Raw genomic sequence first — 22,366 nt, forward strand, 5'->3', positions numbered from 1 at the left:
AATAGTTATCCCTTATTGCTCATACCAAACAAGTCCTTAAGGGTCGTTTGGTTTGAATATAAATTATGATGAGATCAGTTATGCTGAGATAAAATATATATCTTGATATTAGTTCTTAGTGAAATTTTGGTTTTTTATATTAAAAATAATATCTCGCATAATTTCTAAGAATAAGTTGTCTATATACAAAAATACCATGTGTAAAGGAGTGAAAAGTAAGGTATAAAAAGAGTTTGAGGGGATATTTTTGTCATTTTAACTATTTTTTTCATGAGAGAAATTATCCTACGATTGTTATTCCATCCAAAAATAACTTATCATAGTACTCATTATTAATCTTGAATTGAATTATATCAAACAAAGAATTAAAAGGTAATAAAAATTTATCCCTATCTCCCTTTAAGAGTATTAATATAGCACCTTGCCATAGGACGATATAATAGTTTGTCATATGATAATTCAATAGCTTTGTCACCTTATTCTTTTGTTATCCTTTTCTTGATGAGATTAGTTATCATCCCTAACTTTCAGTCCAGTGTTTTGGTTGGTGATTGTTAGTCTTTAGGTTATACTGATTCAATTATTATTATTTTTCTTTAAATAAGTGAGTTCTTCTTGAAAATTGTTTCTAATCTTGTTCAAGCTTAAAATATACTATATGGTGAACTCTCCTAGCTAATCTTATTTATGTTGGGTAAAAACTACTAAAGGACAAACTGCTTCAATTCTCAAAGTTCAAACCCAATATTTCTAATTAAAAATGAATGAATCTCAATCATCCCATCATATTTTTTGATAGTTCCATTCTGATTCATTTTACCTATTACGGAAAATACGAACTTAAATTTGGTTCTTTTTGTTCATCGGTTATATAATCGCCCTTTTATCAAAAGGTTCTCCGTATCTTCTGATTCATTTTTACCAATCACACTAATATAGTCAGTACATCAGTAAATCAGATATACTTTTGAAGTATTCAATGATAAGGTCTTTTAAAGCTAAAACAAAGCAGAAGAAAAAGACAATTTAAGGAATCAAAAGGTGACTAAGCCAAAAGCACCCAATATAAGAACCTTACATACAAAAGGGAACAAATCTTCAACATGATTCAAGGGAATACAAAAAATATACTCCTAAATTTTTACATACACCAATCATCAATGACCATGAAAACCTATATATATCAGTTGTTAACTATTCATAATCAGCTATCCACACCGAAGTCACAAAAGATGAATCAGACAGACGCCTTGGTTACCAGCTGCTACAGCAAAAGCTTCCATCTTGAGCAGCAATAACTGGGGAGTGGGAATGATCAAAATATGCAAGTTCACATTAGTTAGTTTTTAATATCCTTGGGAACAGCATACGTATAGCAGAAAAGGAAGATCACCTTTCTGTCTGTTTTTCTGCTAAACTAGAACTTAGGGATTAGGCGAAACAAATGATCCTCCTTGTTAAGGTATATCTGATATAGTTGGTGGCAGTATTTAGTAGCTAATCTTTTACATTCTGCATGATCCTTTGGACGTACTTCTTCCACGGCTTTTCTGAGTTTATTTCCTGGATCCCCATCGATCAGATATTCACCCAAAGCAACTATGCTGCACAAGAAAAAACATAAAATAAGTTATAGAAAGCATAATGAATATAGTGCTAGTTTAAGGAAACTTAAATACAAAGCCACAAGAAAAGCAATCACATTGATTATCAAAACAAATTGGATGTTGCATGTTCCATTTGACATTTGGATTAAACAAATGCAACAAGATCTGATCAAGTAGTTGGACTCAGATCCAATCGCAGATCACTTACCTCACAATAGGAATGTCACAAATATCTGTCTTGGGTCTGTATTTTAACACAATATTTCAGTAGACAATCCCCTTCTAAATTGTATCTACTAAATTTGAATGTTGTCCTTGTGTTTTGGTTTTATAAGTGTCTTCTGCCTATGTTTTTACAACTCCCACTTCTAACCAACACTTTTGGCACTAACCACCTTGAACCTAATGTAGACACCCAAAAATTGATGTTTTTCTGGAATTTTTGGACAGCAACCTCTACAATATCAAACACACCATTATAATTGATCATTTCCTGATTAACTTGAGCATTGATGCCAAGAAAGGAGGAAAGATAAAGTCTCACAGAAGCCACATGCAAGTTATTCCATCAAATGAAGGCAGCTTTAAATGTTCCTCCCAACTTTAGCTTTGTTAGCACCAAAAAAAAATACAAATGAAGCTTACAAGCAATATGTGCAAACAATACAAGGAAAAGTTTTACTAATACCTAAAGCCCACAGACATGAAATGTGCCCCAAGGATAAACTTTGATTGATGCCATGTTATAAAAGACCTTAACAGGTAAACCATGCAGATACAGATAAAACAGTTAGTAATGAAAATCAACCAGAGCAATCCGATAAAAAGGGGTTCAGATACCCTTTTTTAGGAACAAATTAACTCATCTAGAACTTTCCATAGGCTAAATTTTCAACATGCATTACCAATATTTTGAAAAATCCACACAAGTGCCCATGTCCATCTGCTAGAGAGAAGGCAGAAGTAAAACAGGCAAAAAGAACGATTTGGTGACCCTTTTTCTCAATATACATGAGTTCAAATAACTTAAGAATAGTTGTTTCCAACCTTTTGATTTCCATTCTTGTAAATAAAACATCTGATTCGACCAGACACCCTTATTTTCTTCGATAAGTTAATTAGAGGCCATTAAAGAAATGACAGTTAGAAGATGTAATATCAACTGAAACAAAATACGAGGCCTTAATCAAGGCTAGAGGTAAGGAAAAGGTCGTTCGTTAATAAGTAATAGTGAATCCAATATAGTATACCATGCTGTAAAATCAAAAGTAGGCATTACCTCATATGACCCAAAAGACATTCAAGTAGGATACCGAGAGGGTTATTTTAGACATTCTTTTATGGTAGTATACCCATTTAGTGATGTTAGAGACATTTGGAAGTATGGTGCATTTAACATGAAATACTACAAAGAATTTTTGGACTACTGTCAGTCCCAAATTTCACACTACGAAATTATTTGGGAGGAAATTTGTAGTACCAGTAAATCAAATTAAGAATGAATATACTTTACATGAAATGCAATATTAAGACCATTACATCACATATAGGTATCAATCCTCATTGTTCATTAAATTTCAATTTGCATGACAAGTTTCAGATTTACAAAAAGATTTATATTCTGATTTCCTCTTTCTATCAACACTGAGTTGTAAGTCCTTTTTCTAAAGAACAAAAAGGACATATTAATGCATTGACTTATCTGTGAATATATCTACAAAATGAACACCAGATTGACAATAGTTATGACATCGGAAGAAACATAGTGGTGGTGCTTTTTCTAGATAAGTACAAGATTGGAATTCTTGATTTTCTTTGCTATTAAACATTGACAGTAACACTGGCTTAGTGGTTATGCTGCTAAGGTAAAATAGCAGTTCAACAATCAAAATAACAATGTCACCACTAGAAAGATAAACTTGTCAAAGGATCAGGTAGTAATTACACACCTGATTTTATCAGATAGACTCAACCCCTGACTCATGCCCTTGGAAGAGATGTTTGGAGAAATCTGTTTCCTATAAAGTGCACATACTGCATTCATACAAAGTTCAGGGTCTTTCTCAAAGGACGATCTTAAATCATCTTCTGATGAGAACACTTTACGTTTTGTAATTCTTTGGATTAACATATTCATACTTTTGTCACTCAAGGGATCATTCTCTGAATCTGAAGAACTATCATCACCAATCCCATCAAGCTTTAATAAATCAGATTTTCTGGAAGAAAGTTGAGAATAAGACTTCCCTCCGTCTTTGTCATCGCATCGTCTTACGAACACCATTTGATGGGAATTGTCATGAGCAAAGGATAGTTTTACATCACGATTTAATTCTTGAATAGACCCTGTCTTTTGTTTGCCCAATAAAGAACCATCCCCATTGTCAATATCACTTAAGCTTCTTTTCCTCTTGGACAATGAAGTGTCCTTTACTTCCTCTTCTTTTATCTGGTGTGGAAATGTTAAATTCTTGCCTACACCATTACTTTTTGAAACACAAGCCTTTGCATTCTCATCATCACTGTCGCTAATGTGAACAACAGTTGAAGACCCAGCCATTCCAGATATTGTATCCAAGTTATTCTTAACACAGTCTTCTGCTTCACATGCTGAAAAATCTACAATAGGTGTTCTCTTCTCACAAGCCAAGTTGATAGGGAGAGGGTCTGAAAGAAAGCACCAAGGATTTATTCAGTTTACACAAGTATCAGAAACATTTGTCTTATATAAATTATGAGAGCCATCACTATAATGCACATGACGTATCCACAAGCTGGGAAACGTCTGTGTGTGTATGCACATTGCTGATAAGATGTATACAGATTCTTAGAATCAATCATCATGTGCAGAACCTCAAATCACATTCATGGTTAGACTACACAAGAGTTGAAAGGACCAAAAGGCGAGGCACCTAATGATTTTTGGGTTACGCCAAAAGTGTAAAGGTGACTACAAATAAGCTCAACTTTTAAATTATGTACTTGCTGTTTCTTGAAAAGATTTATTTTTTTAAAAAAAAGAGGGACTTGTGTACTATTTATATAAGAGTTAATATAATATTCTATTTTAAGAGTGGATAGCATCAGAATCGACCCGAGCAAGAAACTCGGCTTTAAAAATGAAATATAGGAAGTACAGTTTCTCTAAAGAGATGTATGAGAAAATACCACTTCCACTAAAATGAATATAAAGTATATTAACCTTAAACAAGTGGAGCAAGTGCTCTTTTTTATGTAATCATTAAAAAGCTCCAGATGTGTCTCTGTGACTGTTTCTGAGAGAGAGAGAGGTCAGATAGATAGATCCACAAGCTAGGAAATTTAAAGATTCACAAAGTTGACTAAAACTGTCTCTCAATAGCTGCTTCAACACCAGAGGAGATTAACTTAGTGATATTGTCACACATTTTTGATGACTAGAAGTCACTGATTTATATCAAGTAATGCTCAAATTTAGAAGCATTAGAAACTAAAAATAGGAGCCAGTATTGCCCATTTTCTACAGATAGGATCACACACATTTATTAGTGTTACTAGCGGAGGGAAAACCAATCTCAGAAGGGAAATCCGGATGAAAGGGAAAATTCCTGTGATTCTTGGTTAGCTGACTAAGAGCGGATGGGGCGGGCAAGGAGAGCGGCATTGCTATAGGTTCGATTCATCAATGTCGGTATCTCAGTCACAGATTGATGTTGTCCTAGTTTTTACTCAACTATATCCGTAGTATCAGGAGTATAACAACATATGATTTTCAGGGTTTTGAGAATTATAAAAACTTTGACATCGCGACTGAAGTATTCAATCAAAGTATAGCAAACTTTTAGTAAGAGAACTAAAATCTACATATTGTTTCTTCCTTGGTATGAGGCAGAGTATAGTTCAACTGTCATTTCTTTTTATCTGTTGTATTACTGCCAGAAACACACAATACATTCCTTTAATGTATAGAACTCCTCTGATAAGTAATACATCGAATATTCTAATGCATTGGAGCTTTATCAAGACCTAATGTGATAACTGGCCTGTCACTTCTTCAAAACTGCTGGCAGTAGCCTCCTAGTCATAAGGCTACATGCACTATTTATTTAATGGCTGATGCTATCCAACAGTCACTAAATAACATGGAGCTAAAAATAAACCCTCTACTCCACTCTCTAGCTGAGTTCATTTGCTATAAGAAATTGATAAATTCTACTCCCCAACTATCTCAAGTTTACAATAATTTTTACAGGCTGAGAGAGCAATTCAAAAGTCTGGTTTGCACTTATTTTCAATTTATGTTATGTGATACAAGGTAAAGACCCTACGTTCTTCAACTAAGCTCAAGCTGTAATGAAGTATGCTTGATAAAGTTTGTTAAATGAATAAAAATAAAGTCCATGGAAAATGAAGACCTACGACTTTTCCCTCGATACACCATGCAACATATAGAAGCAGTATATCTTGGTCAATTTCCATACACCATGCAAGAAATAAAACTGCAAATATCCTGATCATAGAACCAAAAGGATTGATATTCTCACTTGTCAAACCAAAACTAGTTAAGAGGTTGGTTGATGAGACAAATAACAAAAGAAATGTTTGAATAAGCATGACAAATCAGATATACCTGCTTCCTCTGAACGACATCTTTTCTTTTCTATGTTAGAAACATTGCTATTGACTTGAACAGAACCTCCAGCAGAAGGCATGGGATGCAATGTCTGGACATCAGGACAATTAACCAGATACATTTTTGTTGAAACGAAATCCGTGTTACCACTCCCTGTAGCGACAGCCATGTGACCATGTTAATCCTAGACTTTGAAATTAAAAACAAAGGAATATAAACCACATCCACTGCACGCAATCACCAAATCAGTGTCTACCACATTTCCAGTTCCACATATATACTAAGGCGTCCACAACCAAGCAAAAATTACAACATGCATGTATAGGTAGGAAAAGTTTAAGCATAGCACAGAAACTCTCACTCAATGACTGTAACAAAAAGGTCAATAAGACACATATAAACATAATACCTTCATCTCTTGATTTACCACTTCCATTTCCAGTTGAATCAACCGAGGGAGCCCTAGGTGACAACTGCTTCTCCTGAAGATCCCCATCAGCGCCAGAACTTTTACTATTCACTTCTACAACATCATCATCCTCAGCTTCCAAATCTTCTACCATTTTTTGGATCACTGAGACATCCACAGCACGATTTTGGGCAGCTTCTTCCTCCTGGAGTGCTACTCTACTTTCCAACTCTTTGAACTTTTCCAAATAAATCTTTAGCTTTGCCTCAACTTCAGCTTTTTCATTTTTTACCTCCTCATATTTCCTCTGCATATCCTTCAATTGATTCCCCTTATTTAACTTTTCCAGGTCAACAATAGCTTGTTCCTTGTCTGCTAAATCTCTCCCCGTCTTTACGGAATCAAAATCTCTCTTTAGATTTTGAATTTCTGTCCGCAGCTGTTTCTCACGGTCCATCAGAATTCCTTCCACCAGAGAGAACTCCTTGTCACGAAAAGCCGATTTCAGATAAGAAATCAGCTCGGGTATAGAGGAGGCTTGCGAAATAGAGGAAGAAACCATTGATTTCAACTCGTATGACTTCTCCGTGTTCCATGTGCTTCTAGTAAGCGAGGTAATCACTGGTTTCGTCTCAGCACTCATCGGAAAACCTATTGAAAGTTAAAAACCTAAAATCTTGTGAAGAGAGAAGAGTCGTTACAGTTTCGCGATACAAACCGAGAGAAAGTGGAATTCCGGCGGCGGTGAAGAAAACGGCCGGCGAGTAGTTAGTGAGGTGGCTTTTGCAGTTTCTGTTTCAGGAGGAAAGTCGCGCGACACCAGGAATATCAGTGTACGGGGATTAACCAAGGGAGATAGATGAAGCGGGAAATTGCTGTCCCTCGGCATGATAAATATTTTAATTGTTTTGAGTTTAATATTTCATTAGAGAGTATTAATTACGTGAGTTTTGATAAATATTTGATAATAAAACAATTAAAAAATTAAAATATTTTACTCACCTAATAATTTAAATATGTTTTTGATCTTTCCCTGAAAAAATATATTTTATTATCCAATTATACTTTAGTTACTTGGCCACGAAGGATTAATAGTGTTTGGAAGGAAAGAAAATAGGTAGAAAAGCTAATAAAGGTTGTTGAGAGATTGGTTTAGTTTGTGAGATAATTTTTTATCTACACTTTTTACAAGTGGGTAATTTTATTCAGTTCCAGTTAAGAATTAATCAATATTTTAGGGAGGAACTATCTTATTAGATATAAATTTATATCATATATATTAAATTTATCTATATTTTTAAATAATTATGTATTTTATAATTAATTAAAAGTTTTTTTACTATATATTGAAAAAGATATACCTAGATATATATTTTTGCTATCAGATGCATTAAAAATAGAAAGACAGGAGAGCGAGATGGGAAAGGAGGCGAGTGAGATAATCATGTATTCCAGATACATATATAGGAGAGTGATAGCGAGATGGGAGGAAGGTAGACGAAATTTGTCTATGTATTTCAGATAAATGAGAATTCAATTGGATACAACGTATCTAGAATAAATTATACCTAATTTTGACTTCATATATCCCAAAATACATGTATCTAAACGTATTTAGATGCACCAAAATTTAATAAAATTTATAATATTATAAATTAAAATGTATTTAAGTAATAACTTTTAAACAAGTGAGATTTCTATAAATTTTCATATTTTATTAAGTATACCATGAAATAGTAAAGGTGTGCAAATCAATAGTTGGAAAGAAAGTGGATCATTAAGCTCACATGTTATTTATGTGAGAATTAGAATACTCCAGTGATTCAACAGTGACCTGATTGTTTATGCATTTCGATACTTAACAATTTGCATAATAATTCATCATTTTGTTAGTTTTTCAAACAATGTCCGGTATCTGTATTGAGCTCGACTAAATTTAAATTCGTATCAGAAAATATCACGTTGGTCTTTTCAAAAGTGATTCTGTATCTAAGGCTCAAACTCGAAGCATTCGATAAAAACGAAGGAGTACTTACAACTGCACCACAATTAAATTGGTCATAATAATTGATTTTAAGAGATCCTGAAATAATGCACACTTTAACAAAGATCTACAAATATATATTAACTTGTGTCAAATGTAGAATAATATTTAGTCTTTAACAAAAGTGACTATGTACCCGAGGCTCAAATCCGAAGCATCCGATAAAAAATGAAGGAGTACTTACAACTACATCACAATCAAATTGGTCATAATAATCGATCTTAAGAGATCCTGAAATAATGCACACTTTAACCGAAATCAACAAATATATATTAACTTGTGTCAAATGTAGAATAATATTTAGTCTTTAACAAAAGTGATTCCGTACCCGAGGCTCAAACCCGAAGCATCCGATAAAAAATGAAGGAGTACTTACAACTACACCACAACCAAATTGTTCATAATAATTGATCTTAAGAGATCTTGAAATAATGCACACTTTAACAAAGATCTACAAATATATGTTAACTTGTGTCAAATGTAGAATAATATAAAAAACTTAACTTGTGTATACCCCTTGTGGCAAAATAGATAACAACTTACAATAAACACCAAACAATTCAAACATACTTAGGTTATAAACAAATCACTAGAATTTTTGGCAAAGTTTTTCCTATAACTGGGAATAACTCCATCTTATGAAATGTGTATCATTTCTACTTAATATACAAAAACAGATCAACCATCACGTATAATACAAATTAAAACTCGGGTCAAATTTCATAACAAAAATAAAGTCTCAGTTTTGATTTCCTCTTTTTATCAATTGTGAGTTGTAAGTTCTTTTTTTTGAACAATCAAAAAGACACATTAATGCATTCAGCTATTTGTGAATACAACAATTAAGCCTCAGTCCAAACAAGTTGGGTCGGCTATTTGTAAATATATCGACAAAATGAACAGAACATTAACAAGTTATGGCGTTGGAAGAAACATAGTCATCACGAGCTTGTATAAATCACATCTTATGAAAGAAGGTTGAGAATAACACACTTCCCTCCAACTTTGTCATCACTGCGTCTAATTAATGAAAATGCTTTTCTATGTTTTTTTTTTTATTTTCTAGTGTTTGGTAAGTAAGCAAGAAATTAAAATATTATTTTAAAAGCATTTATATAGATTCCTTTCAATGAAATTTTTCATGTTGCACTAAGTTACTTACGAAAGCCTCTTTTCCTTCGGCCCAGTTAGGTATGTTATTTGTTGTTGTTTTGAATATTTGTATTTTAAATTTATAACAAAAATGTAGTGAAATTTTTGCGTCAAAGAACTCCTAGTTTAATTCAAAAGACAAATTAACCATTATTGAAGTGACAAGTTATCCAAAAATTTTCTTAATAAATACAAAAAATATAGATATTTATGTATAGTTGGTCTTAACTAGTTTAGGACCCAGGCAGTTGTGACTTGTGTGAATAATGTCTGCATCTATTTGGTTCAAACCACAATAAGATGACATTTTCACCAAACAATAATTACACATTTTGTCAAACATAATAGTTAGACAATTGCATCAGTATAAAGACAACTTGTTTGTTTTTCTAATTTTCATTTAGTGTATAGTATTCGTATTAAGACTTAATTAAATTCATGTCACGTCGAGGTATTGCAGGAAAAAAACAGCAAAATTTGATTCAATTTATTGTAACGATTAATTAACATGTTAGTGTGTAGTATCCATATTAAGACCTAATTAAACTTCGACTCAAAAATTACATTACTTATTTTAACGACTTGAAAACTTCAAATTTAAAAACTCTGATTAAGGATAGAGGGATCTATCTTATAACGATCCAGGTTAATAAGTAGAGACAACTTGATTATCCTCGGATGTCATAATTGTATCTTATGCATGTGCAGGTGTACTTAAACTAATTTATTTTGGCCAAATAAGATTCTATTAAGTGTTCTACGTAGACGTTGGGGTTTATTATTTCTTGGCCTTTCATTTCGTTAAAAAAAAATTGCAATAGGATAGTCAATTTTTTTAGTGTTTTAATTAATATATTTTATTTCTTAATCTTTCTGAAGTTACATAATTAAAATTAGATTAAAAGTACTACAAAGTATAACTTCTTATAAGTTATAATTTAAAATACTTAAAAGTTATTTGAGACCAAAGAAAAATTATTTTACTTCCCAAATAGTTATAATATAATTTTATATTGTCTATAACAAAGAAAATAATTTTTTTTCCTTAATAACAATGTCTAGAGTTGAGGGTGTGTTTTATATGAAGGAATTTTTCTTGAAAAATTAAATGATTTTCTTACTTTTTTTTGTTTGGTAAATAAACAATAAAAAAATCAAAAAATATTTATATAAAATCTAAAAACCAATATATTAGCCCGAGACTAGTAGGATTTCTTCACTAACAACATGGTACACCGTACATGCATTAGATTCTAGCATATATTAAATTATTAATATTAATAACATTTTCATTGATTTGTGTATTTATTTATTTATTTTATCTTCTTTAGTGGGGAGAAGGAACTGGCTCGGAGTTGGGGACAATTAAATCTCGCAAACATGAAATATAATGATGGGGTTTTACTTCCTTCGATGTATTTTTATTTGTCCATTATATTTGATATTTATTTTTTTTAATTTTAAAAATTAAGAAATAATTTATTATTTTATATCTAGTTACCTTTATTATTAAGTACTACTCTACTATTCATTTCTTAATGTATTTTCTAAACTTATTATTTTATTAATTACTTTTTAAAAAATGTATCAAGTCAAATATAAATAAATAAAAATGGATAGGAGAGTACCATTAAAATGACCAACACATCATCTTTCATAAAATTTACTTCCTTCTTTCATTTTTATTCGTTCAATTTGAGCTTTATACGCTTTGTAAAAATAATGATTGACATAAATATTTCATCACCATACTCATATTGATCGACCTAAAGATTTTAGTCTTAGGTTGATTAAAACAAGCTAATAAGATATTATGGATAGATTTAAAATATATATATATATATAAAGTTTATTTATTTATTTTTCATCCGATATTCAATATCCATATTAGAGTCTGATTAATTCAAATTTATATAGCGTAGGACTCATTCGGAAGAAACAATCTCACTCAAAGATATTTTATATATTAGGACTCAAAATTAAAAATATCATGATTAAAGAAAAAATAACAACATAACATCATCCACTACACCATATTCATTTGTGATTAAAATATATAAAACTACTTAAAGGGCTAAGGCTGATTGAAACCATAATGGAGAGTCCACATGTGAACATGATCCATGTCGTCAAGTATTTAAGGAATTACGTTCAAACCTTGAAAATGTCATTTTTTTAGTATATTCAACCTTTTTCTTTTAATAAACCATGACTAGAGTTCGATTTTGAATTTTAAGGTAGATATATTCTTGCCATTAAACGTGGAAACCATTTATCATAGGTGTAGTTTTTGCTCTATTTAAAAGACAATTACAAATAACAATTTATAGCAAATATTGAATTAAGCAATAAAAATTATGAAGGGTAAATAAGCTATTACAACGGATGATTAGAGAGTTTATCAATTGTAAATAGTAACTCATGCACGTGAAGAGTACAAAATCATTGTGCACTAATCAAAAGCAAGTTGTAACGCTTATATAAGTCATCATTAATCACGTCGTAAATTAACTATTTTTATATTAATAGATACTACCAATAGACAAAAATACACATAATTATGCACTAATTCAAAGCAAATTGTAACGGCTATATGAGTCATCATTAATCACACCATAAGTTAACTAAATTTATATTAGTTATCGACAGTTATTATCAGCATACAAAAACACACAATAAGTATGCATCAGTCCAAAGTAAGTTGTAACGGCTATATATGTATTATGAAAATCCATCATAAATTAACTAATTTTATATTAGTTGCTAGCTAATATTATCAGTATACAAAATAACATAATAGTTATGCATCAATTCAAATTCAACTATAATAGACTATATGAGACAACACTGATCACACCATTCATTTCATATCTATATTATGAAAATTTATCATAATTTATTAATATATTGTTTGCCAATTGATATTATCGCTATACAAAAATACATAATAACCATGCACCAATCCAAAGCAAGTTCTAACGACTATATCTGTATTATGAAAATCGAGCATAAATTAATTAATCTCATATATTAATTGCCAGCTGATACTATTGGTCTATGGAATAACATAACAGCTATGCACCAATTCAAGGGCAATTATTATAGACTATATGAGTCATCACTGATTACACCATTCAATTCATATCTATATTATGAAAATTTATATTAGTTATCGATCAATCAAAAGTTCAAAACCCCCTCCTTTGTGCTCACTTAAAATCGATAATATAAATAAGTTCACACAAATAATAAAGTTTACACCATTATGAGTTAGATCTAAAAATGACAATTGATTATATATTACACATATATAACTTAAACTATGTACTATAATAAAACCAAGGCAAATACATAAAAGTACAGAAAAAACACTGTAATTAGACAGAGTGACCCAGAGTATCAGAATATGATTGTGGAATAATACCACAAAGGCACAAACAATAACCTGTTTCAAGCCAAACCACAAGGCTACCACTTAAAATAATTTAAATAAAAAACAATAAAAACAAGGAAAAATTACACCTAATAGATCAATTGTTAAACTATTTACTCAAATTGGACCCAATTCAAACTATTTACCCTTAATAGACACATGATCCAAAATATTTATCCCCTTACACCCACTTTTTTCCTTTTAATTTCGCGCATGACGTCATGCTAACGTCAATATCATTGCTCATCTTTGATATCATCAGAGTACATTATACTCTGATGGTATCAAACAGTTTCTTTTTGATACGATCAGATTATAATATACTCTAATGGTATCAAGTAGTTTCGCTGAAGCACTGTCACTTCCTTCTTGATACCATTAGAGTATATATATATTCTCATGGTATCAAACGTGTATTTATGCCAGTGCCCCTTTCCTTGTTCCTCTTTGATATCATCAGAATATATTATACTTTAATGGTATCAAGCAATTTATCAAACAGTTTCTTCTTGATACTATCATACTATAATGAAGAGACAATGATTCATAGAAACTGCTTGATACCATCAGAGTATATTATATACTCTCATGGTATCAAGTACGCGAAATAGTTAAAAATAAGAGGTATGAAAGTAATGAATATCCAATATAAGTAGTTTTCTTTTTTGGGATATAACAATAATTATCCCTAAAAACAAACACCCACTTAAAATAAGTTAAATAAAAAAATAATAAAAACAAAAACAATGGTGTTCTTGTAATATAACAAAAATCAAAAGGCAATTTAGATTCAATAAAACTCCAAAGATTCCATCTTCTTTTCCTTCAAAAAAAAATTTGAAGTTAGAAATGCTGTACCAGTCGCTTTTAGCCTTATAAGGGCTCCATATATCAGACAAATATACTTTTTTCCCCTCATCTTTTTCTCTATTTCAAAAGTGACCCGCTTTACATTACAGTCCGTAGTACAAAGTCACTCCTCTCTTTGTTTTTCTTCTTCTCTCTCATTCCTCAAATTTGAAAAATTGCTTTTCGATTTCATCACTCTCTCTATAATTTTTTTTTTCCAGTTTTGCTTTGCTTCAAGCTGTAATTTACAGGTACGTCTTTGAATTTGCTGAACTTGTATTTTTTGAGATTACTGTTAATTGTTGTTGTTTTTGACTGTGTTTTGATGTTAATCTACTTAATTTTGTCATTTTGCTTGTGTTTTGATCGTGAATCCGCTTAATTTTGATTGTTCTTCGTTGAGGAGATTGCGAGAGTTTCAACTTTTGATATAGATATTCATTTTTGGTAATTTTAAGATGTTTTAGCGACTTGATTGTTAATCTGCTGATTTTTGATTGCTCTTTGTGTAGAGATTGTGATCGTGTTAATCGTTTTCGGATCAATTTGATGAACTTATGAAGTTCTGTTGTCTGTGATACTTGTTAAGCTCTCTGATTCATGATTTGGATGAAATGATTGAGAATTTGAGAGTTAATAGCTGATTAAGCTTTGATTCGATAAAGTTGTTGCTCGAATCTTCGGTTTCGATGATTTTGTTCGAACTGAGTTTTTCTGAGTTTCTTCGAGATTTTGCTCTGCTTTTGCGATTGAATTTCAACCGTCTTTCTCCTGCTCTGTGATGAATCTTCTCACAGTTTTCTGCTAAAAATTTTTGATGAACTTTCTCTGTCTTCTGTTAATTTTGTTATGAATTTTTGTTTTTGTGTTCTGTTTGATTTATCTGATAATTATGAATCTGCAGATCGCAAGTTATTCCGTATGATTTGTTCATTCATATGAACTTAATTCAGATTAATTAAATTCGTTCATAAATTTTGAAAAAGTAATTGTTCAGTTTTGGCTTTTGGAATCAATATGGTTCTTATTTTTTGTGTTCAGTGGAGAACTGAACAGAGAAATCACTACACTTTGCTTTACTCTTTTACCTTCTTTTTTTGGAATGTTGTTTGATTAGTTAATAGTGACATTTAGCTGACTATTTCGTAGTAATAGAAAAATAAAAAGAAACGAAAAACGAAAAATAATTGGAACGTATAGAAGAACATGTCAATATCTGTTATTATCTAGCTGGCATTTTTATTTTTCAAAGTTGGCTAACCTTTGTTTTACCTGCACGCTGGTCATAAACAGCCAAGATATAAATCTCTGATTGCCCAACGAAAAAATTGGATCTGTCAGTGCTAAATTTGCCCAAACAATAGGATTTGCAATTTGTTTGATCAGATTTCAATATAGATAGATAAATGCTAAAAAATTTCTGCTATTGTCTTTCAAATAATTAAAAGATTATTTTATTCGTCTTATGATCATAGTATTATATAAGACATGAAATAATTGTATTAAAATATTTGATTTATGTTTAATTATTAAAAGAATATACGACTTAAAGAATACTTTTTCCGCCTTCTATGTAAAATCATTAAAAAAATTTAAAGAATTCAAAAAGTGTAAATGCTTTGATCTTATTTTCTAAATCCTTTTGGTTTGAAGGAAGGAGAATATGCCGTTTCCCTCCATATTTACCTAAAATGATTTATAAAAAGTATGGTTAGTTGATGATAGGCCATTTCCTTTCTGTAGGCCAATTTACATAGGGCCTATCGCCAGAAAAACACATGTTTGGCAGCTGGACTTAATTGTATTTCCTTTTTTAGCCTCAGGAATTCCAATTTCTTTCGTTGGACAGAATCTGAAAATAGATAATTGCAAAATGATTTAAGAAAACACATGCGCATTTTGGTAAAGGATTTTAGGGAAATTGCATAATTTTTTACAGTACATTCTGAACATTTTGTGAGTCTAAATTTCCCGAATATTTTATCTTAGTCCAGAATACTTTGTAGTCCAATTAGGGGTCATTTGATTGGGGAATGAATTATTTCTGAATTGACTATTAGATATACTTTTATTGAAAAATGTTTGGTTAGTTAGATTAGAATGAGATATAAGTGATATAATATTAGACATAATTTTGATTAGGACCTTAAAGTTCTCTGCTTATTTCGGAAAAGGATACCAAATTGGGAGTACATTGATCTACACATTCTATTTTCAGTATGAGATATAAGTGATATAATATTAGACATAATTTTGATTAGGACCTTAAAGTTCTCTGCTTATTTCGGAAAAGGATACCAAATTGGGAGTACATTGATCTACACATTCTATTTTCAGTATGAGTTGATGCACCTATATCTTCATTTTTTGAAATGAAACTTACATATATAAAACTTGTATAAAAAAATATGTACTATGAATCATAAATTTTATAGCAAAATGTTTCCACTTTTTAAAAAGAAGCAATTAGAGTTGAAGTCTATTTTCTAACTACTGATAGACTTTTCACATGAGAGTGCAGTTTCTTTCTTTTTCCAGATGAGAATGTAGTTGAAGATTTGAATGAGTATGTTCCCCACTTTCCGGGAATATTACAGTATATCATGTCTAGTTGTTGGCAAACAGTATCTTAAAATCATACAGCGCAGTCTGCCTCAGTCAATACATTTTTCTTTTGACCTCTGAGATTGCCATTTATGAAGGAAAAGGCCTTTTGGTTAATGGCTAGCACAAGGATATTGAGCTGATGATCACAATTCTCATCCATATATTATAAAATGCTTCGTATTTCTTGAGATATAATTCCTAGTTATTGTTCTTGGTTAGTGAATAGACTACTTAAAAGCTATGTTGTTCGGACTCTTAAAGAATAATGTTGCATCCATGTTCAATGTTCCTAATAGACTACTTTGGATTCGACGCCGTCGACATTTTCGAAGGCGTTGGAGCAACATAGCTTAGAAGTGGAATTGCGTGCATTCCAGATCATCAAATTAATGCTCTAGGCATTTAATACAGGAAAAAGAAGCTAATAAGAATTAGGTAGAAGAACGGAAACTGGACATGATTGAAAAGATATTGAGTGTGCAGAATTTGGACACGTGGCCATGCTTAAAATAACTAGACTGTTGCGGAATAAACGAGATGAACATATGAACAATGGTCTTGTATTTTATTCGTTTAACTTCCAGATTCATAATACTAAATATCTTAAATTTTGGAAATCCAGCAAAAGAGGCAAGTAGATTGATTTCCCTCTTTTGTGTTTGATTTTCTTTTTCTCTCTCTATCCAGCATGTTGTGTAACGTGATTGGTAGTTGATATTGACGATTCTTTTCTCAACTACTTTTTGTAGAGAGAGATCCAAATAGACTATAAAAATTGGTTTCAGAGCTATTAGTTGTTTGGTAGATGTAAATTTACTGTCTCAAATCTTGATCACCAATTTTCTTTTTTCAGTACTGGAACTTAAACTATTCGGGATGGACACAACCCTTTGTTGTTGAAAAGACAGAAAAACAGTTGACTAGTACATAAACACTTGAAGAGATGACAAAGCATCGGTTCAGGGAAAAAGTTAAGTCCTTTTTAGGAAGTCACGTTGATCCAGAGAAAGATGAAGAGCTGAAAGAAACCAAAGCAGGTATATACTTATCTGGCTAAGAGCTACTGAATCCAACTTCAAAATATTGGTTTTGGTATCTACCATACCATGTCCACCCCTGCTATAAATAGTCTAGAAAATTCTTTGGGCCCTATTGGAATCTTCAGGCAAAGTTAATACTTGGTCCTTACATGTTTTGCAGAAATTGAAGACAAAATTCAGAAGATCTTAGCCTATCTTAAAGGAATAGATGGCAGAGATGAAAAAGAACCATTGGTGGAGGCAGTTGAGGATTTTCACAATCATTACCAATCACTGTATGCTCGTTATGATCATCTTACTGGAAAACTGAGGGAAAATGTGCATGGAAAACACGAGAAGGATAGTTCTTCCTCCAGCTCAGACTCAGACTCAGATTCAGATTTCAGTACTAGAAAAAAGGGGAAGAAAAATGGTAAACTGAAATTCACAGAAGTAACAGATGGCATCAAGGAAGAATTGGCAAGCGCAAATCTGGAAATAGTTGAGGTGAAGGCTCAGTTGATGGCTGCGAAAGAAGAAAAGGAGGCCTTGCAATCCGAGCACCAGAGCGCTTTGAGCAAATTGCAAGAAGCAGAAACAACAATCTGTAGTTTGACTAGTGAAGCTGAAAGGTTGAAGAAGGAAAATTCAAAGCTTCTAGGAGAGACAGTGGACCTCAAAGAGAATTTGGAGAAATCTGCAAAATTGGAAGCTGAATTAATTCAGAAGCTGGACGAAATAGCTAAAGAAAGAGAAAGCTTACTCTTGGAGAAAGAAGCCATGGGAAACAGCATTTTAGAAGGCGATAGTACTATTGAAGAATTAAGAAACACCATGGGGCAGTTGAAGGAAGAGAAAGAAACCCTACAGATAGAATTGGAAGCCCTAAAAAGCGAACTTCCCTCGGTGAAGGAACAATTAGGTTTTGCTGAAAGAGAAATAGCTAAACTAAGTCAAACGCAAAAGGCCACAGAGGAAGACAATTCTTCACTATCATCGAAAGTTTTACAGCTCTCGGAGGAAATAGGCCAAGCTCAACAAAAGATCCAAGACCTTGTGACTGAAGCTGACCAGCTAAAGGGGATACTAGATGAGAAAGAAAAGGAGTTCTCTTCTCACAAGGAGATACATGATGCTCACAAAACTGAAGCATCGACTCGTTTAAGAGGTATGGAACTGGAGATTGGCTCACTGCAGTCTCAGAGATCAGAAATAGAGAAACAGAAGGAAGATGAGCTCTCTGCATTGCTGAAGAAACTTGAGGAAAAGGAGGAGGAATTCTCATCCCAGATGGAACCTCTGACAATAAAGATAAACAATATGCAGCTTGAAATTGAATCCTTAAATGAACTGAAAGGCAAGTTGGAGGAGGAAATGGAGCAACAAAGAAACAAGATGTCAGCTGAAGTAGAGGACTTATCAAACGAGGTGAATAAGAAGGACCAAGAATTGGGGTCTCTTTGCAGCCAGAAACTTGAATTGGAAGCAGAACTGGAGAAGAAAGCACAAGAAATTTCAGAACTCTCAAGTGAGATAGAGAGTCTCAAGCAGGATATAGCAAACAAATCTGCAGAGTCACTGAAAATTCTGGAAGAGAAAGAAAGTTCTCTTTCACAAGTGAAGGACCTAGAAGTGGAGCTAAAATCACTTCAGAATCTGAAACATGAATTGGAAGAACAGCTGACAAGCAAAGATGAGACAATTGTTCATATGAAAAACGACAAGGAGATGATGCAAGATAAAATTTCTGAAATTGAGAGGGCATTAACTGAGAGAGAAAGTGAACTATCCATTTTAAGGAAGAAATCTGAAGATGGAGAAACTGAAACATCTGTTCAGATTTCTGCCTTAACTTTGCAGGTGAGCAATCTGCAAGAGCATTCGGAGAATTTGCAAGTTCAGAAGTCTCAAATAGAGTCTCAACTTGAGGCAAAAGCTGGAGAAGCATCAGAATACCTCAGCCAGTTGGAAAATTTGGAGGAGGAATTAGCAAGGAAAACATCAGATGGCCAGAGAATGCTGGAAGAGAAGGAAGGCCTAGTGGTACAGGTCAGGGAGGAAAAGGGAAGTCTCCTAAGCAAAATATCTGAACTGGAGAATGCATTAGCGGAGAAAGTGGAAGAGTATGGAACCTTGCAAAAGAAGCTAGAGGAAGTGCAAAATGAAGCTTCTACTCAGATTGCTGCCTTGACAGAAGAAGTTAATAAGTTACGGCAGCAAACAGAATTGCTGCAAACTGAGAAAAGCCAGCTGGAGTTGGTAATTGAGACAGGTAAACAAGAATCCACAGAAAGTTTGGCACAAGCAGAAAATCAGAACACCGAATTATCAAAAAAGCTTGTGGATCAGGAAATAAAGCTGAAAGAGAGGGAGGAAGCATTTGGGAAGTTGGTGGAAGAGAAGGACAGTTTAGTGGTACAGGTCAATGATCTCCAGGCTGAAGTGAAGTCTCTTTGTGAAAAGATGAGCACATTGGAAGAAAACACAAGCAATACAAACAATGAGATCAATCTGATGAAGGAGGAAAAGGAAAGTTTCCTCTTGAAAATATCTGAACTGGAGAACTCATTAGTCGAGAAAGTGGAGGAGCATCAAGCCTTGCAAAAGAGACTAGAAGATGTGCAAAATGATACTTCTGCTCAAATTGTTGCCTTGACAGAAGAAGCTAACAAGTCCCGGCAGCAGATAGAATTATTGCAGACTGAGAAAGACCAGCTGACATTGGTAATCCAAATAGGTAAACAAGAGTCCACTGAAAGTTTGGCACAAGCAGAGAATCAGAACACTGAATTATCACAAAAGATTGTGGGTCAGGAAATAAAGCTGAAAGAACAGGAGGAAGCGTTCGGGAAGTTAGTGGAAGAGAAGGAAGGTCTAGTGGTACAGATCAATGATCTCCAGACTGAACTGAAATCCCTTTGTGAACAGAAGAGTACCTTGGAAGAAAACATAAGCAGTGCAAACAATGAGAACAATCTGCTGAAGGAGGAAAAGGGAAGTCTCCTAAGCAAACTATCTGATCTGGAGAATGCATTAACTAATAAAGTTGATGAGCATGGTCAGACTTTGGCACACGCCGAGAATCAGCACACTGAATTATCACAAAAGATTATGGATCGGGAAATGAAGCTTAAAGAACATGAGGAAGCATTTGGAAAGTTGGGCGAAGAGCACAAACAGCTTGATGGTATGCTGCAGGAGTACAAGGGAAGTCTCAAACTTGCAGAAATGAAGATTGAAGAGATAACAGAAGAATACCAGAAGAATCTTGAAAGTAAAGATAAAAAAATAGACGAACTGGATGACGAGATTGAAGATCTGAAGAGAGATCTGGAAATGAAAGGAGATGAAATCAGCACACTGGTGGAGAATGTACGGAACACTGAAGTTAAGCTACGATTAGCCAATCAGAAGCTTCGGGTGACTGAGCAGTTGCTGGCTGAGAAAGAAGAGGACCACCAGAAGAAAGAAGAGAAGTTACTGCAACATCAAAAGCTACTGGAAGAGAGGATTGCAATATTATCAGGAGTTATCGCTGCATACAAGGAAACTCAAGCAAAAATAATAGCAGACCTTTCAAATAAAGTAAATGACACTTTGAATCAAATGGATACGTTCAATATGAAGTTTGAGGAAGACACTGGTCACCTGGAATCCCGAATATATGAAATATTGAATGAGCTTAAGGTTGCTTTGAACTTGATCAAAGTAGCAGGTGAAGAAAAGAAGCAGCTGAAGAATGAAATCGACACCCTAGTGCAACAACTGAAAGATGAGAAAGAATGTGCATTGGTGCTAAAAGAGAAGGTTGAGGAATTAGAAAACGCAGAGAAAAACGAGGTGACTCAGAGGGGTAGTTTGACGGAAACCATTCACCAACTTGAAGAGAAGATAGCTACATTGCATAAAATGATGACGGAGAAGGACGAAAAGATGGGAGAGTATGAAAAGAAGATGAATGACAAAGATAAGGGAATGTTAGAGTTGAGTGAGGAGAAACGAGAGGCTATAAGGCAGTTGTGTATCTGGATCGATTACCACCAGAGTCGCTATGATGATCTTATAGAGATGATCTCAAAAACTAAGGGAAGAAGGCAAGTAACTGCTTGAAATTCCTGTGTACATTATTTTTGTTATGCTTTCCTGTTTACCCTAGTTTTGGTGATTTTATTTTGGAGTTATTGGTCGTTTTTTATTTCAGAAGATGAGTGATATTGTTGCTGGGCCTTAGTTTCTTTGAAATACCCCTTTCTTTTAGGTTATATAATGCTACCATTTTTTCAGTACTGGAACTTCATTCATTGGATATATCGGTTAGTGTAATCGTAATATTGTGAGTATTACATGCATATTTATAAGATTGTCTTTGGTGTATAGAATTCTTTTCTAGACTTTATTCTACAGAATTTTTCATTTTCCACCCCCTCTTATTTGATTCTTGATTCCTTGCCATGAAGAGTTAATTAGATATTTTCGCTTTTGTGCCTGATATGGTTCAAAGTTGTAATTTGCGCTTAACTCACATATTGTTAACTGTGTTCTTAAGATTAGACTAAAGCTTTGGAAGCAAGGTGGAATGGACTAACTTTTCAAGGAGTTTGACCTGCAATTTATCTCGCTAAGCTCGATTATTA

General features: G+C 33.0%; 2 protein-coding genes across 2 annotated transcripts; one reads left to right on the forward strand and one right to left on the reverse strand.

The window, feature by feature from the left end:
* Positions 1–1,025: 1,025 nt before the first annotated feature.
* LOC129890137 (uncharacterized) lies at positions 1,026–7,505 on the reverse strand. Its single transcript, XM_055965679.1, has 5 exons — positions 6,629–7,505; positions 6,217–6,372; positions 3,557–4,274; positions 1,394–1,604; positions 1,026–1,298 (listed from the first exon to the last, which is right to left on the reverse strand). The coding sequence occupies exons 1-4, from the start codon at positions 7,269–7,271 to the stop codon at positions 1,418–1,420; spliced, it is 1,704 nt and encodes a 567-aa protein (XP_055821654.1). The 5' UTR covers positions 7,272–7,505; the 3' UTR covers positions 1,026–1,298; positions 1,394–1,417.
* A 6,729-nt stretch (positions 7,506–14,234) lies between these two features.
* LOC129890138 (COP1-interactive protein 1-like) lies at positions 14,235–22,105 on the forward strand. Its single transcript, XM_055965680.1, has 3 exons — positions 14,235–14,357; positions 17,567–17,750; positions 17,914–22,105. The coding sequence occupies exons 2-3, from the start codon at positions 17,657–17,659 to the stop codon at positions 21,840–21,842; spliced, it is 4,023 nt and encodes a 1,340-aa protein (XP_055821655.1). The 5' UTR covers positions 14,235–14,357; positions 17,567–17,656; the 3' UTR covers positions 21,843–22,105.
* The last annotated feature ends 261 nt before the right edge of the window (positions 22,106–22,366 follow it).

This window comes from Solanum dulcamara, chromosome 5 (genome assembly GCF_947179165.1).
Source record: "Solanum dulcamara chromosome 5, daSolDulc1.2, whole genome shotgun sequence".
Taxonomy (NCBI): domain Eukaryota; kingdom Viridiplantae; phylum Streptophyta; class Magnoliopsida; order Solanales; family Solanaceae; genus Solanum; species Solanum dulcamara.